The 13,855-nt window shown below is 39.6% G+C and overlaps 1 protein-coding gene across 1 annotated transcript; it reads right to left on the bottom strand.

Moving 5' to 3' along the window:
• Positions 1 to 702: 702 nt before the first annotated feature.
• Positions 703 to 1,647, bottom strand: LOC115499985 (olfactory receptor 1J2). Its single transcript, XM_030294278.1, has one exon. The coding sequence runs from the start codon at positions 1,642 to 1,644 to the stop codon at positions 703 to 705; it is 942 nt and encodes a 313-aa protein (XP_030150138.1). The 5' UTR covers positions 1,645 to 1,647.
• Between the last annotated feature and the right edge of the window lie 12,208 nt (positions 1,648 to 13,855).

Raw genomic sequence — 13,855 nt, 5'->3', positions numbered from 1 at the left:
ACAAGCATTTTGGATACTTTGATTTCAATAGATCCATAAAGATGGAAATAAAACCTGTTTAGGATACATAAGAGAGTATAGTGAAATGATATATCTAATACTTTAGATTCTAGGGTGTGTTAAAGCCTGAGATTATAGGCCCAAAATATAAGGCTTCCAAAATCTCCTAAAGAAGGGATAGTGCAACTGTATGTCATTGTATTATGAATCCCCCCAAGTTGCAGAAATAAGTAGTAAAACTAACTTAGTATTTGCTGATCAAAAATTATGTATAAAGGAGAGCATTGTTAATAAGGGAATGAAATTCTGGTCAATAAATATTTACCAAGTATATCAAGATGTTACCATTTGTCTTAGGGTTTGAAACATTCAAGTTTTGAGAAATATTCTAATGGAAAATCAAATACACAAGATCAACCAAAAGGAGGTTCCGATTTAAATAAATGTCACACTGGGGCGCCTGGGTGACTCAATTGGTTGGGCGTCTGACTTTGGCTCAGGTCACGACCTCCCTGTATGTGGGTTTGAGCCCTGAGTCGGGCTCTGTGCTGACAGCTCAGAGCGTGGATCCCGCTTTGGATTCTGTGTTTCCCTCTCTCTCTGCCCCTCCCCTGCTCATGCTCTCTCTCTCTCTCTCTGTCTCTCAGTAATAAACAGATGTTAAAAAAATTTTTAATAAATAAATAAATAAATGTCGCAAAATCACCGTGATAAAGATGTTGCCCTACCGAAGAGTTTCCCCAGGGCTTCTTTCATGTCCCTGTTCCTAAGGCTGTAGATAAAGGGGTTCAACATGGGTGTGACCACTGTGTACATGAGAGCCACAATGATGTCCTTGTCAATGAAATTGCTTAATTTGGGGAAAAGATACTGCCCAAATATTGCCTCATAATACAGAGACACTATAGAAAGGTGGGAGCCACATGTGGACAGTGCTTTGCAGATCCCCTTGGTGGAAGGACCTTTCATGATGGTGGCCCCAATGTAACCGTAAGATACCAGAATACATATGAATGGCAGGGTAATGACCACCACCCCTACTGTGAACATGACCAACTCATTGAGGAAGATGCCTGAACAGGATATCTTAAGCAGAGCACCAAGGTCACAGAAGAAATGGGGGATGGCATCGTCAGCACAGAAGGATAACTGGGTGAGGAGAAGGGTGTGGGAAAGAGAGCTGGCACAGGACAGGATCCAAGATATAGCCACTAGTAAGGCACACAGCTCTTCCCTCATGATGGTGGTATAATGAAGAGGGTGACATATAGCCGCATAGCGATCATATGCCATTGATGTAATAAGGAAGCTGTCCAGGTCAGTAAAAAATATAAAAAAATACATTTGTGAAATACACCCTTCATAGGGGATGGATTTGTACTTAGCATGCATGTCCATCAACATTTTTGGGACAGTGACAGATGAGAAGGAGACATCAGTGAAGGCCAAGTGGCTGAGGAAGAAGTACACAGGGGTGTGGAGGCGAGAGTCCAGCCTGATGAGCAGGATGACGAGCAGATTCCCCAGCACTGTGGTCAGGTACATGCCCAGGAACAGGGCGAAGAACATGGCCTGCTGCTCTGGCCGGATGGGGAGCCCCAGGAGGAGAAACTCGGACACGCTGCTCTGGTTCTCCCTCCTCATGATACTCTTTCCTTTGCTGGGAATGAAGCATGGTTGAAAATATTAAGGACTCTGAAATAATCATTTTTAGTAGTCATATGAAAAATATGTATGTTTTGGAAAGTGGGAAACAACCTGTTTCTGACATATTTTCTTTTATGTTGGCACATAAAGGAATTAGTAAAATTGTTGAAGAACTGTTATTGGGAGCCAGTTTTTCTTGGTTCACCTACAAACCAGAATTCTTGCGTCTGTGACACTGAGGACCAGACCATGGAGTATGATGTGTCAGCCATGTTATTGCCCCAAGAATGCTCTGTGCTGAGTATTCCAAATCCTCAACCACAGCACAGCAAACTTCAGAAGATTTGACTTCACCACTCGTTGTTAAATTTCAGATGGGAGGTGAACTTTTCAAATAAATGGACACAAAGATTAGCATTGTTTTAATTAAAGGACATCCATCAGTATACATATATTTTGTTTATATCAATTCAGTAGAGGGTTCTTAAGAGACTCTGAATTATGTTGATGCATTTCCCTTCTGCACTGAAGAGAAATTTTTTTCTTAAAAACCTGTAGTTCTTTAAAACTTAAATGACTTCTTCCCCTGTTTAAAAATTTGAAGTGTAACAACTTTAATATGGCTTAAAGATCCTGAAAAATCTGTGTCTCTCCCACATTCCAACTTCTCCCTTACTCCCACCTCTCTCACTTTTGCTGACTTCTCTGTTCCAACTTCCTTAGAAAGACACATTTTCAGGGTCACCTGCATGGCTCAGTTGGTTGAGTGTCTGACTTCAGCTCAGGTTATGATCTCATAGTTCGGTTCATGAGTTTGAGATCACATCAGGCTCTCCGCTGTCAGCGCAGAGCCCACTTTGGACACTCTGTGTCCCCCTCTCTCTCTCTCTCTCTCTGCCCCTTTTCTCTGCCTCTCTCTCTGTCAAAAATAAATAAACATTTAAAAAAAATACACATTTTCATTTACATCACTTAGGCTTCTTCTCCTTGGTGAATGTGGGTTTCCTGGGATTTCATGTCATGTTGAGAAAGCAAAGATCAGGCTGACTCCCAGCAAGTATTTCATGCAAATTTATTTATAGTTTATTTTCTGTCAACACATAGAGGGTTGTGTTGATGCAACAGCATTTTAAATTATATACACGGTATATATTTTTGAATATGCTTCCTTTCCTCCCTATGCAACATAATAACATCCTGTAATGAAAAATTAGGACCATTGTCAAAAGATGCCAAAAAAGTAAGTTTTTAGCTCATATCCCAAGTATTTATATCCCTCTTGGTTGTTCCTGTCATCTTACAAGCCCTGCTAGTCAGTTGTGGTAAGCAGAAATAATAACCCCCAGAGATGTCCACATCCTAATGCCTAGAACTTGGGGACATGGTATGGTACATGATAAGGGAGAATTAGGTGTGCATGGAATTAAGGTTTCTAATCAACTAACTCTGAAATGAGATTATCCTGGGTTATCCGAGTGGGCCCAATGTAATCACATATCCTTAAACGTAGAAGAGGGAAGCAGAAGAATCAGTCAGGGAGTGATTTTACAATGTTATGCCACTGGCATAGAAAATGGGGAATGCGGTCATGAGCCAAGGAATGAAAATGACCTCTAAAAACTGGACAAAAATACATAAACACATAAATAAATAAACAAAACACGCAAACTGGACAAGGCAAGGAAACAAATTCTCCCCTAGAGCCTCACTAAGGAATGCCAGCATTTCAGACTTCTGACCTCCAGAACTGTAGGATAATAAATGTGTGGGTTTTTGAAGCCACTACATTTGTGGTAATCTGTTAGAGCAGTAATAGGAAACTGATACACCAATATTGCAGTAATATCCAAATACTCTGGTTATCTGGGTACCGGTATGTAACAAAATTCATGTGTCCTTCCCAACTTCCACCTGGTATTCAACAAAATGAAGCAATAGCTTCACAAAGCTAATGCCTACCTAACATGTAAGGATATGAGGTTATTATCTCATTAAAGGCATTTGTCATTAATCACAAAGATGACTCTAAAACACCCTCTCCCACATTCATCAACTGGACTATGTCAGGATCTAAAGCAAGTGGAAATTCCTCCAAAGACTTCTTCCCCATATCTCTTTATCTCTTGGTTCATTTTTGGCTTTTTTTAATTTTCTTTCTCTTTCTCTATGACCCTTCACTTTATCTTTCTCTGTCATTTTCTCCTTCCTTCTCTATCACTTCTCATTCTCTTTGTTTCTGTCTCTCTGTTCTTCTGTCACTCCATGTCTCCCCACCCTCTCTCATTTTCTCTTTTTTTATTCTCTCTTCTCCATGCCAGAATCAGCTTCCTGATTCTTCCTCTTACACACACACATATAAACTCATATATGCTGAGAAAACATACCCATTGTATCCCCAGTACTGACCTTGCCTGCAGTTATGATCCAGAGTTTGGTAAGTAAGTGTTCCCTGAGATTCTCTCTTTAGGGTACCTAAATATCAGCTTCCAAGGTCCTAGAAATTTATTGGGCATCAAAAAGAAAAGCTACATGCTCAGACTGTCACTCCCATCTACCAGCCCTGAATCTATGAATTTAGTAGTATAACTGGCCAAGGAGAGAACCTGAGGGGATGGGAAGAAGATGTTATAATTTCCAGTTCAAAACATCCATCAGACTTGCTTAACTGCCCAATTTTTTTCCTTGATTCCCCTAGGAAAGATGTCCTGTAGCAGGGATGTTAGTGCTGGGAAACTTGGAGAATGAGCCCCCAGGGAAAGGCTCTCAAGGCACCTTCAGTCTCCCTTCTGTTACATCCTCTGCTTTAATCACATTTTGATATAAGGTAAACACCAGAGAGGTTCAAAAAAGAGAGAGAGAAATTACTAGATCCAACCAGGTCCAGACAGAAAGCCAAATAACACGATGGCCTCTGAGAATTTGGGTAGAACTATCTCCTACACAAAGAGATCTTGGGCTATGCCTACCAAGTAACCCAAAGAAAATGTCTGTGTGTTTCTTCTTTCTGGTGATTACTATGAAATACAAAGTGGGGAGAGACAGCAATAATCACCTTTTTTTTGTGGAGATTTTAGTACTTCCTTGAAAACTTAGGGTTGGTTACATCAAATAGAAATAGTTTTCAAGGAAGAAAGAAAAGAAAGGAAGGAGAGAGGAAGGGAGGGAGGGAGGGAGGAAGGGAGGAAATATAACCCACAAAGGAAATGAACTTGCAAATAGGAAAAAATGTTGACACACACACAACCCAGAAAAATTGACTCGACGTTTAAAAGTTTCAGGTTCTTTGGGGCGCCTGGGTGGCGCAGTCGGTTAAGCGTCCGACTTCAGCCAGGTCACGATCTCGCGGTCCGTGAGTTCGAGCCCCGCGTCAGGCTCCGGGCTGATGGCTCGGAGCCTGGAGCCTGTTTCCGATTCTGTGTCTCCCTCTCTCTCTGCCCCTCCCCCGTTCATGCTCTGTCTCTCTCTGTCCCAAAAATAAATAAACATTGAAAAAAAAAATTAAAAAAAAAAAAAGTTTCAGGTTCTTTGAAACTGACCTTTGAAGATAATAATCATTTATTGTGGCATTAGTGATTCTTGGGAATAAGGTAAATGACACACAAATAGTATTTATACCTTGAGATAATAATCTTTGAGGGTTTATTTTGGCCTTTTTGATATCTGGGTTTAGGACATGGTAGATACAGCAGAGCTTTTATCTGGGCAAGTTTCTTTCTAGCTCTGATGATCTTATATTACTGCTGCATATGGTATGGTACTTGATAAGGGAGAATTAGGTGTGCATGGAATTAAGGTTGCTAATCAGCTGACTTTAAAATGAGATTATCCTGGATTATCTGGGTGGGCCCAATGTAATCACTCTGATGATCTTATATTACTGCCACAACTTTGTGTACCCTGGAGCAGAGGGACTCAGGAGAATGTTAACTCAGAATTGTTGAAGACCAACAGCATTCTAGGCAAAATTCAGAGAAAAAAAGTGACCAGAATATTGGCAGTAGCAGCTTAGCAAACTCAAAGTGGACCATAAGATAGATTGGCTATAGGCACTGGACTCCCTGGGAGGGACACAGCAGACACCTGGTGCACTGGAGAGGGAAAATCTATGGTGGGGCAAGTTGGTAGATCCAACAGACAACAGTACTTGGGTACAGGATTTAGGGAGCTCAGGTACTGGAACAGGAAGCTATGTAAGCATCGGTACCAACAAGAGTGATGGCAAGACACAGACAAAGCTATGTGAGGTGGTTTGGGACAGATTGAAATATGGTGAGCAGAATGAAGATACCTTAGATTGATGTCCAATGTGCTATAGACAGAAAGACCTGTGGCAGGTAGCATAGCATAGAAGACAATAGAATGGCTTACACTTGGGTGGATGAAAGACAAAACTAACTGAAAAACAAAGGACAAGTTATTGTACTTCTCTCAGGACATTGTAGAGCTCTTCAGATTTTGGGGACAACACATACCATACCTGGAATACTTCTTTGACTGATTTGTCAAATGACTTGTTAGACTGCCAATTTCAAGTGGGATCTAAAGCAATAGAAGGCTCTGAAGCTGATTCAGGCTATGGTACAGGGGACTCTACTAATTGGATCATCTAAGTTGGCAGAACCCATGGTGCTGGAGGTATCCATGGTAGATAATGGCACCACATGGAGCCTCTGGCAAGCGCCACTAGAAGAATTGCAATGCAATGTTTCTAGAGCCAGGAGCTGCTGGGCAAGCTGCTGGGCTTGCATAGAGACTGAGTGTTTAACCATAGGCCATGATATGACTAGAGCTAAGTATTGCCAGGCACAAAAAGTCATAATGTCAGATAGATACAACAGCAAATTTGGCATTAGAAAACAAAAATAAATTTCAGAAACAGATGGCTCAGATCCTCATATCATCTGTTTTATTGATGTCTCTCCCTCAGTTCACGCCTATGGCCACCATCTTGAAACATCTGTAGCAAGACAGGAGTGGATCTGAGCAGTGCAGGAGGTGAATGTACTCTGCCAAGTTTCTACTCATAACCATTTATCTTACCATTTCAGTTTACTCTGACTAGAACGTAAACCACCAGTATTTTTATTTCTTTGGGGACTTTTTCTGGACTCGAGCTCAGCTGGTCTATAAATGCAGCAGGCTGGAAATGCCAGAAAATGAACACTCTCTCTCCTCCACAACTACACCCCAGAGCCCCAAGATAAATACTTATAGGAGTTGGTACACAAATACCCCAGCTCACTCTCCTTTAGGGTGAGAAAATCCAAGGTGTGTTGGAGCCCAATGTTTCTCCAATGGAATTAGCTTCAATTACCCAGATGATAATTGCATTGATAGATGTCCTTTATTTATAGCCTACTTTCCCTGCCTTACTTTCTCACCCTCCTATTGCTGTTTCCTTCGATCCCCAAATAAACTACTTGTCCTTAATTCTTGTTCCAGAGATATCTTGTAGATGAATCCAAGTGAAACAATCTTCTGTAATATGATAATTATTTCCTATTCTTGACTATTTGTTAGAAAACAACATCCCTTCAGGCATGGAGTTTTGTGAGTTCTTTATAGATTTTGGATACTAGCCCTTTATCCGATATGTCATTTGCAAATATCTTTTCCCATTCCGTCTGTTGCCTTTTAGTTTTGTTGATTGTTTCCTTTGCAGTGCAGAAGATTTTTATCTTGATGAGGTCCCAATAGTTCATTTTTGCTTTTAATTCCCTTGCTTTTGGGGATGTGTCAAGTAAGAAATTGCTGCGGCTGAGGTCAGAGAGTTCTTTTCCTGCTTTCTCCTCTAGAGTTTTGATGGTTTCCTGTCTCACATTCAGGTCCTTCATCCATTTTGAGTTTATTTTTGTGAATGGTATAAGAAAGTGGTCTATTTTCATCCTTCTGCATGTTGCTGTCCAGTTCTCCCAGCACCATTTGTTAAAGACACTGTCTTTTCTCCATTGGATATTCTTTCTTGCTTTGTCAAAGATTAGTTGGCCATATTTTTGTGGGTCCAGTTCTGGAGTCCCTATTCTATTCCATTGGTCTCTGTGTCTGTTTTTGTGCCAATACCATGCTGTCTTGATGATTACAGCTTTGTAGTAGAGGCTAAAGTCTGGGATTGTGATGCCTCCCCCTTTGGTCTTCCTCTTCAATATTACTTTGGCTATTCAGGGTCTTTTGTGGTTCCATACAAATTTTAAGATTGCTTGTTCTAGCTTCGAGAAGAATGCTGGTGTAATTTTTATTGGGATTGCACTAAATGTGTAGATTGCTTTGGGTAGTATTGACATTTTAACTATTTATTCTTCCAATCCATGAGCACGGAATGTTTTTCCATTTCTTTGTGTCTTCTTCAGTTTCCTTCATGAGCTTTCTATAGTTTTCAGCATACAGATCTTTTTTTTATCTTTGGTTAGGTTTATTCCTAGGTATTTTGTGATTCTTGGTGCAATTGTGAATGGGATCAGTTTCTTTATTTGTCTTTCTGTCGCTTTATTATTAGTGTATAAGAATGCAACTGATTTTTGTACATTAATTTTGTATCTGCGACTTTGCTGAATTCATGTATCAGTTCTAGCAGACTTTTGGTGGAGTCTATCATGTTTTCCATGTATAGTGTCATGTCATCTGCAAAAAGTGAAAGCTTGACTTCATCTTTGCCAATTTTGATGCCTTTGATTTCCTTTTGTTGTCTGATTGCTGATGCTAGAACTTCCAACACAATGTTAAACAACAGCAGTGCGAGTGGACATCCCTGTCATGTTCCTGATCTCAGGGGAAAAGCAGTAATCCGGTGAAGAAATGGGGAAAGACATGAATAGACACTTCTCCAAGGAAGACATCCAGGTGGCCAATAGGCACATGAAAAGATGCTCAACATCACTCTTCATCAGGGAAATACAAATCAAAACCACACTCAGATACCACCTCACGCCAGTCAGAGTTGCTAAAATGAACAAATCAGGAGACTATAGATGCTGGAGAGGATGTGGAGAAATGAGAACGCTCTTGCACTGTTGGTGGGAATGCAAACTGGTGCAGCTGCTCTGGAAAACAGTGTGGAGTTTCCTCAAAAAATTAAAAACAAATCTACCCTATGACCCAGCAGTAGCACTGCTAGGAATTTACCCAACGGATACAGGAGTGCTGATGCGTAGGGGCACTTGTTTCCCAATGTTTATAGCAGCACTTTCAACCGTAGCCAAATTATGGAAAGAGCCTAAATGTCCATCAATTGATGAATGGATAAAGAAGATGTGGTTTATATATACAATGGAATACTACTTGGCAATGAGAAAGAAAGAAATATGCCCATTGTAGCACCGTGGATGAAACTGGAGAGTGTTATGCTAAGTGAAATAAGTCATACAGAGAAAGACAGATGCCATATGTTTTCACTCTTATGTGGATCCTGAGAAACTTAACAGAAGATCCTGGGGAAGGGTAAGGTGAAAAAAAGTTACAGAGAGGGAAGGAGGCAAAACATAAGAGACTCTTAAAAACTGAGAATAAACTGAGGGTTGATGGGGGGATGGGAGGGAGGGAAAAGTGGGTGATGGGCATTGAGGAGGGCACCTTTTGGGATGAGCACTGGGTGTTGTATGGAAACCAATTTGACATAAATTTTATATAAAAAATGAATATTAAAAAAGGGAAAATAAAGCAACATCCCTAACTTTACTGTGATTCAGTAAGTATTTTTTAAGTGGATCTGCATGTGCCCAGTACTAATGAATAAAAATTCAGGGATAAATCCGACAAAGACCTTGATTTCTTCTCTCTCTGCACATGTATTTAGAAAGGCTGAAGCCCCATAGAGCAGTGGGATATAAACTGTTTGCTAGTGGCAATACGCATTTACTTGTTGCCTGTAGGTTGTTTTTAGTATAGGGACTGTTTGTTCCCTGAGGCAGCAGGAACTTGTCCTTTGGCTGTTTCATGCCTTGATTTTCAGAGTCCTGTGTAATGGATAGGGGTGGGGAAAAGAGCAATCAAACACAGCAATGGCGCTTTTAAGAGCAATTGCCTTCTCTTCTCAAAGTTTGTCAGCCCTTCGATTTTTCTTCCTAGGCCATGAGATTCAGCAACAGTTCAGAAGACTCTAATATTTTCATTGCTTGTAAAATAAATGCATGATTATGTAAATGTTATGGCAGAGAAATATTTCTAAAATACATACGTGCACTGCAAAGGAAACAATCAACAAAACTAAAGGCAACTGACAGAATGGGGAAAGTTATTTGCAAATGACATATCAGATAAAGAATTAGTATCCAAAATCTATAAAGAACTTACTAAACTCAACACCTGAAAAACAAATAATCCAGTGAAGAAATGGGCAGAAGACATGAATAGACACTTTTCTAAAGAAGACATCCAGATGGCCAACAGACACATGAAAAGATGCTCAACATCACTCATCATCAGGGAAGTACAAATCAAAACCACATTGAGATACCACCTCACACCAGACAGAGTGACTAAAACTAACAACTAAGGAAACAACAGATGCTGGGGAGGATGTGGAGAAATGGGAACCCTCTTACACTGTTGGTGGGAATGCCAACTGGTGCAGCCACTCTGGAAAACAATGTGGAGGTTCCTCAAAAAATTAAAAACAGAACTACCCTATGACCCAGCAATAGCACTGCTAGGAATTTACCCAAAGGATACAGGAGTGCTGGTTCATAGGGGCACATGTATCCCAATGCTTATAGCAGTGCTACCAACAATAGCCAAATTATGGAAAGAGCCTTAACGTCCATCAACTGATGAATGGATAAAGAAGATATGGGTTATATATACAATGGAATACTACTTGGCAACGAGAAGGAATGAAATCCTCCTCAATGCAACAACAGGGATGGAACTGGAGGGTATTATGCCAAGTGAAAGAAGTCAGTCAGAGAAAGACATATCATATGTTTTCACTCATGTGGAACTTGAGAAACTTAACAGAAGACCATGGGGAAACGGAAGGGGAAAAAATAGTTACAGAGAGGAAAGAAGGCAAACCATGAGACTCTTCAATACAGAGAACAAATGGAGGTTAATGGGGGGAGGTGGGAGAGAGGGGAAAGTGGATGATGGGCATTGAGGTGGGCACTTGTTGGGATGAGCACTGGGTGTTGTATGTAAGCGATGAATCACGGAAATCTACCCCCAAAACCAAGAGCAATTTATACACTGTATGTTAGCCAACTTGACAATAAATTATATTAAGAAAAATAAAAAATAAAAAAAAATACATAAGTGCCTCTATTCCCTATATAATATAGCTTCTGTTAACATTTTGGAGCATATTGTTTCAGGTTTTTAAAATATGATAATCTGCATTTTTCCATAGCATTGGAATCATGCCTCTATACAGTTTTTCTATTATGCTCTTTAAAAATTATATCATAAGCTTTTCATAAACATCATTGGAATGGCTATGTAATATTACTTCCAATGGGTCTGTAGTATAGTTTCCTTAACTCTTCCCTTTTGGATGGAAACTGGACTGTAACTACTTATCTTTTTGAATTATACTGTAATTAGATATCTTTCTGATCCAACTCTGAAGAAAGCTTTTTCAAAGTACTTGAAAAAGTACTGGGCATAGAGTAGAAACTGTCACATGTCAAAACCTACACCACCAACTACCAAACTCTAATGACTCTTATTTTGTGACAGATTTTGGTACCTAGATCTGTTTACTTCACCTCTCCAAATAAGCTGTCAACTGGGTGCCTTCAGCATCTGCATGAATGAATTACTCAAAAACGTGACTTTTTTATTCTTTGATCTCATCTTTAAATGATCTTGATGTCTATTGCACTTTAGCCAGTCTCTTCCCACCGCCATATTAGGAAGACTTGGAACTGCTTTACCTATCAAATATTAAATTTGAACATTGAATTCTTTGCTGTATTTCCCCTCTACTCATTATTTAGAATCACTGACTCATAAATCTACCCAGTCTCTGTTCCTACCCATTTTTCTCCCAAATTTCTTTTGTCTTCATTCTGTTACCTCTCCATGATTGATCTCATGTTTTCTGAGTCTCCTACAAATATGCCCAAGGCTTTGCCTCAGTGGCTTTCCAACCTACCCATCTAACAAAGCTTCTTTGTTGGATCAATACAACTAGCCACCTTCTGGACTTCACACTTTCCATTTATTACTCAATTCATTGTAATCTAGATTCTGTCCCCTACACTCACTGACATTACATCACCAAAATCCTTCTTATTCCTAAATTCAATGGGTGATTTTCAACGCTTAACCTTCTCTTCTCTTAGCTTCTGTGGTCCCACACTTTTTCCTTCTATGTCTCTGGTTGTTTGATGCCCTTTGGGGACACTATTTCTCTGTTATTTCCCTGATTGTCAGTGTTCACTATGGTCTGTCTTCAGCCCTGTTCTCTTCCCTTCCATCACTTTTCTTTCCCTCTCTCCCCACTCCGTCCTTCTTTCTCTCTTCTCTAATTTTGAATTTTTTTTTATCTGGAATGTATTTTTATTAAAATAGATTAATGATCATATAAATTATATTGTAATACATTTTAGAATAAGCTTTAGGATACAAGTACATGATGTTTAATGTTTGTGGAAATCATCCTATAGAATAAGAGTATGTATGTGAAATGAGTTCTTTTTTTTAATTTTATTTTTTATTTTTTTTGAAATTTACATCCATATTAGTTAGTATATAGTGCAACAATGATTTCAAGAGTAGATTCCTTAGTGCCCCTTACCCATTTAGCCCATCCGCCCTCCCACAATCCCTCCAGTAACTCTCAGTTTGTTCTCCATATTTATGAGTCTCTTCTGTTTTGTCCCCCTCCCTGTTTTTATATTATTTTTGTTTCCCTTCCCTTATGTTCATCTGTTTTGTCTCTTAAAGTCCTCATATGAGTGAAGTCATATGATTTTTGTCTTTCCCTGACTAATTTCACTTAGCATAATACTCTCCAGTTCCATCCACGTAGTTGCAAATGGCAAGATTTCATTCTTTTTGATTGCTGAGTAATACTCCTTTGTGTGTGTGTGTGTATATACATATATATATATATATATATATATATATATATATATATATATATATATACATATGTATACATACATACACACCACATCTTTATCCATCGATGTCATACATTGGTCTCTTTCCATACTTTGGCTACTGTTGATAGTGCTGCTATAAACGTGGGGGTGCATGTGTCCCTTCGAAACAGCACACCTATATCCCTTGGATAAATGCCTAGTTGTGCAATTGCTGGGTCGTAGGGTAGTTATATTTTTAGTTTTTTGAGGAACCTCCATACTGTTTTCCAGAGTGGCTGCACCAGCTTGCATTCCCACCAACAAGGCAAAAGAGATCCTCTTTCTCCGCATCCTCGCCCACATCTGTTGTTGCCTGAGTTGTTCATGCTAACCATTCTGACAGGTGTAAGGTGGTATCTCATTGTGCTTTTGATTTGCATTTCCCTGATGATGAGTGATGTTGAGCATCTTTTCATGCGTCAGTTGGCCATCTGGATGTCTTCCTTGGAGAACTGTCTATTCATGTCTTTTGCCCATTTCTTCACTGGATTATTTGTTTTTCGGGTGTTGAGTTTGATAAGTTCTTTATAGATTTTGGATACTAACCCTTTTTCTGATATGTCATTTGCAAATATCTTCTCCCATTCTGTCAGTTGCCTTTTAGTTTTGCTGATTGTTTCCTTCGCTGTGCAGAAGCTTTTTATTTTGATGAGGTCTCACTAGTTCATTTTTGCTTTTGTTTCCCTTGCCTCCAGAGACGTGTTGAGTAGGAAGTTGCTGCAGTCAAGATCAAAGAGGTTTTTGCCTGCTTTCTCCTTGAGGATTTTGATGGCTTCCTGTCTTACATTGAGGTCTTTCATCCATTTTGAGTTTATTTTTGTGTATGGTGTAAGAAAGTGGTCCAGGTTCATTCTTCTGCATGTCGCTGTCCAGTTTTCCTAGCACCACTTGCTGAAGAGACTGTCTTTATTCCATTGGATATTCTTTCTTGCTTTGTCAAAGATTAGTTGGTCATACGTTTGTGTGTCCATTTCTGGGTTCTCTATTCTGTTCCATTGATCTGAGTGTTGGTTCTTGTGCCAGTACCATACTGTCTTGATGATTACAGCTTTGTAGTATAGCTTGAAGTCTGGGATTGTGATGCTTCCTGCTTTGGTTTTCTTTTGCAAGATTGCTTTGGCTATTCGGGG

The sequence above is a fragment of the Lynx canadensis genome, chromosome D4, assembly GCF_007474595.2.
Source record: "Lynx canadensis isolate LIC74 chromosome D4, mLynCan4.pri.v2, whole genome shotgun sequence".
NCBI lineage: Eukaryota > Metazoa > Chordata > Mammalia > Carnivora > Felidae > Lynx > Lynx canadensis.
Note: the sequence above shows the minus strand (reverse complement) of the source record. Positions and strands in the feature narration are given on the sequence as shown.